Source organism: Hypomesus nipponensis, chromosome 22 (genome assembly GCF_054491055.1).
Source record: "Hypomesus nipponensis isolate SF chromosome 22, ASM5449105v1, whole genome shotgun sequence".
Taxonomy (NCBI): domain Eukaryota; kingdom Metazoa; phylum Chordata; class Actinopteri; order Osmeriformes; family Osmeridae; genus Hypomesus; species Hypomesus nipponensis.
The window spans coordinates 9,669,420-9,672,630 of record NC_140382.1 but is presented as its reverse complement, the minus strand read 5'-3'; the positions used below and the strand labels follow the sequence as shown (position 1 = coordinate 9,672,630).

General features: G+C 44.6%; 1 protein-coding gene across 1 annotated transcript; it reads right to left on the bottom strand.

The window, feature by feature from the left end:
- Positions 1 to 313: 313 nt before the first annotated feature.
- Positions 314 to 2,962, bottom strand: LOC146236389 (thioredoxin-like). The gene is made up of 5 exons (XM_084687524.1): positions 2,811 to 2,962; positions 1,335 to 1,439; positions 1,188 to 1,247; positions 981 to 1,046; positions 314 to 870 (listed from the first exon to the last, which is right to left on the bottom strand). The coding sequence occupies exons 1-5, from the start codon at positions 2,832 to 2,834 to the stop codon at positions 808 to 810; spliced, it is 318 nt and encodes a 105-aa protein (XP_084543650.1). The 5' UTR covers positions 2,835 to 2,962; the 3' UTR covers positions 314 to 807.
- Between the last annotated feature and the right edge of the window lie 249 nt (positions 2,963 to 3,211).

Genomic DNA, 3,211 nt, shown 5'->3' with positions numbered 1-3,211 from the left:
ATAACAGTACCACAAGAGGGCAGTATGATTCTTTTTGAGAATCTACTATTGCAAATAACAAGGCCTGCCATTTTTCTGTTACAAATGGCTTTCCACTGACAGAAGTTATTGTAACCAAAGTTACCCTTCAAAAAAAAGTTTTCAGTTTATTTTTCTCTTTGTCATGGTTTTTATTTTGATTAATCATTCATAATATTATAAGTGAACACCAGTAAATGCCTCTCATATTGAATGCTGATCTCAAGTTTGAGCAGTCTACTGTAAAAAAACAGACAAACATGTAACATCAAACATGATGGGAATATAAAGAGACTGAAAAAACAAAAACAGTTTATTGTTATCATACATTTCTGATCAATCCCTAGACGAAACACAAGCTAGTGGGGGTTAAGATGGAGGGAAAGTGATGGAGAGCGTATAGTGGTCCATCAGTAAAGTAGTGATCCTATCCCTTTGACAAGACAACAGAGGGGGGTGGATATGGGTAACACAGTTGGTATACAGCTTAACACTCATGCAATAAGGATCACATCCTCTCTGGACAGCACAGGAGCAGGTGGAGTAAGGGGGAGAGGAAGATGGGGAGGGGGAGGGGAGGAGAACGGCGTCATGATGGAGGAGGGATATGGAGAGGGTCACGATGGAGGACAGGGAAGACGCGTTGAAGGCATACTGGTTGTCCATTCATCCCATAGTGATCAGTTCCCTACAGGTGACTACAATTTGGGGGAAGGAGGAGGAAGATGGGAGAACAAAGGAAGGCCACATGGGCATCCTGTCGGGAAGACCCTCTCTGGAGCACCGTGCTCACTTCATGTTGTTCACCAGCTCTTCTAACTTGGTCTGGTTGGACCCAGAGAACTCCTCCACCTGGGAAGCAAAGGCGGAGAAAGGCAGAAAAAAGGACCTGACTTTTATTCTGAAACAGAAAAGTAGTGGAGAACAGATCTGCACCCTTCAGTTGGTCCACTTGGACTCACCTTCTTCTTGTTCTTATAGAAGTGGAATGTTGGCATGCATTTGATGTCACAGAAGGCGGCAACGTCCTGAGAAGAGGGGAAACACACACATGCTGGTTACAACACAGGACCGTCCTGTGTGTGTGTGTGTGTGTGTGTGTGTGTGTGTGTGTGTGTGTGTGTGTGTGTGTGTGTGTGTGCGTGCGTGCGTGCGGCTTGGTTCCTCACCTGTGCGTCGTCCACGTCAACCTTTAGGAAGACCACGGTAGTGTGCTCTTCAGACAGTTTCTGAGGAGGAGGCATAAGTACAAATGGTAGCACATAGAACAAAACAGAGTGCAAATCAAAAAGTAGAGAAGAGGAGGGGGCTCCTACCTTGAAGAAGGGGGCGATGGTTTGACATGGCCCACACCATGTAGCTGTGAAATCCACCACCACCAGCTTGTCTCCAGCCTCCTCAAGGGCTTTGTCGAAGTGATCCTGACACACACACAATCCATGAATTGTACATTAGAAGCTTGTTAAAGTTCTATGGCCAAAAATTGTAGCTGGGTGTGGACGGTGCTGCATTAGGGCCGCGTGAAAATGAACAACATGGCCCGAATGTGATCAGAAATCTTGGGAACGAGGTTACATGCATTGGTGGACAGAAAAACCGACCCACACGTACTGTTGAATGTCGTGCATCCTCGCGTTACAGTTGATCAGTGATTAAAGCGTGGAGATTGAGGTGCCAAATGACCAGGGATCTCGCGTTACCGGCACTACCCAATTGTGGGCTATGCACTGAAGCAGCGCAAGAGACTGACGTAACTGGAATCGAAAAGTATTTTTCTGTCTTGACATTAAACAGCCGTTTAAATCCTTTGCACATGACTCAGCACCAGTCACACAATGAAAATACGAGCCGGACGCAGTGAGGATGATAGGTTGGCAAGTGTGTCGGTTTATAGGCTTGTTAACTAATTTAACTAATAGTTACACGGATTGAAGTGCCCAGACTCGATGATTTGTGAGAAGAAATAGGCACCATGTGACACTGTCAGCTGGATTCAACTCAGTTGCTACCAGGGCGAGCTGTAAGAAAGTGTAAAGACTCCCTAGCTCGTTTGGGGCAATCTTTGCAGTTTTCTTGTTGGGGTTTGCTCGAACTCGTAACTAGCTGTGTAGCTTAAGCAACTCCACAGGCTAGTGTATAGTGCTAAAAGTAGCGAGCAAAACCCAGGGCCCATGCACGTAGCACTATGCTAATTCATGCCGGGGAGAGGACCACGCTACAGACAGTAGCTAAGCTAGCAGGATTGATTCAGCTGTGTAACCGCTGTGTAACCAACATGTCTGTCGAGACAAGCTGACTTTTTACCGTCAGGGGGTACCTTGAATCATTGACAGTAATCTATGGCAGATAGCGTTGGTTTAATTTAAATTATAGATTTGTAGTGGTCAAAATTTACTTTGTTTTTCATTGGAAATACCGCAATATGGCGAATTGAATCTACGTTTGCGAATCTCGGCACCACCAACACACCCTTACCATGGGAGAACAATTAGCCAAGGCCAGAAACCAAGAAACCAATACATATTTCCAGTACAAAGTCAATAAATCTCAGCATGGTTGTTTACTTTTTGTTCGTAGGTGGATTTTTCACAAATGTACCTACATGCCTTTATGTAGCTCATTAATATTGACAGCTCAGTTCGATAACCTCTTTCGTTTTTATTGGCTAGCAAAGTCAGTGCCCAACCCAACTTAATTAACTTTAGTACCATTAGTTAACTGTTTATAACGGACCTAGACAAGTGCATTAGCTTTTCGAGATTTAACATTTGAGCTCAGTACACACTTCTTACCTTACTCTCGATTATGATGATCATTTTTACAATTTTCTGGAAAATTAGCCAAGCCGACAGACAATCCCGCGCGCGAGTTTCACCTCCCACCGTTTTGGTCTCAAATGGAACAGAAGTCCGGTGTGCGCAGGGTCAGTGCAGCCCGGGACAGACTGTCGTGCAGAGGATTATGTAAATGTATCGTATTCCTTACCATTTGCTGTGTGTGTGAGAGAGAGAGATACAGGGGAAGGGGGGGGGGGGGGGGTTCAATTACAGCCCTGCATTGTGATTTTATAGAACAGAGATTATGTGGGTATATAAGCCTACTCTAAATCTGACACGTGTCGATCCGATGGAAAGACAATCATATCATCAATATCATTCATGAATAGAGAATAGTCTTTGAGATACTCTTGTTC

Excerpts from the sequence above, each read along its gene's own strand:
- LOC146236389 (XM_084687524.1), bottom strand. The coding sequence starts at position 2,834 with ATGATCATCATAATCGAGAGTAAG. Across the intron at positions 1,248-1,334 it reads CCATCGCCCCCTTCTTCAAG|AAACTGTCTGAAGAGCACAC; the intron begins GTAGGAGCCCCC and ends CCTCCTCCTCAG. Across the intron at positions 871-980 it reads TCTATAAGAACAAGAAGAAG|GTGGAGGAGTTCTCTGGGTC; the intron begins GTGAGTCCAAGT and ends TTTGCTTCCCAG.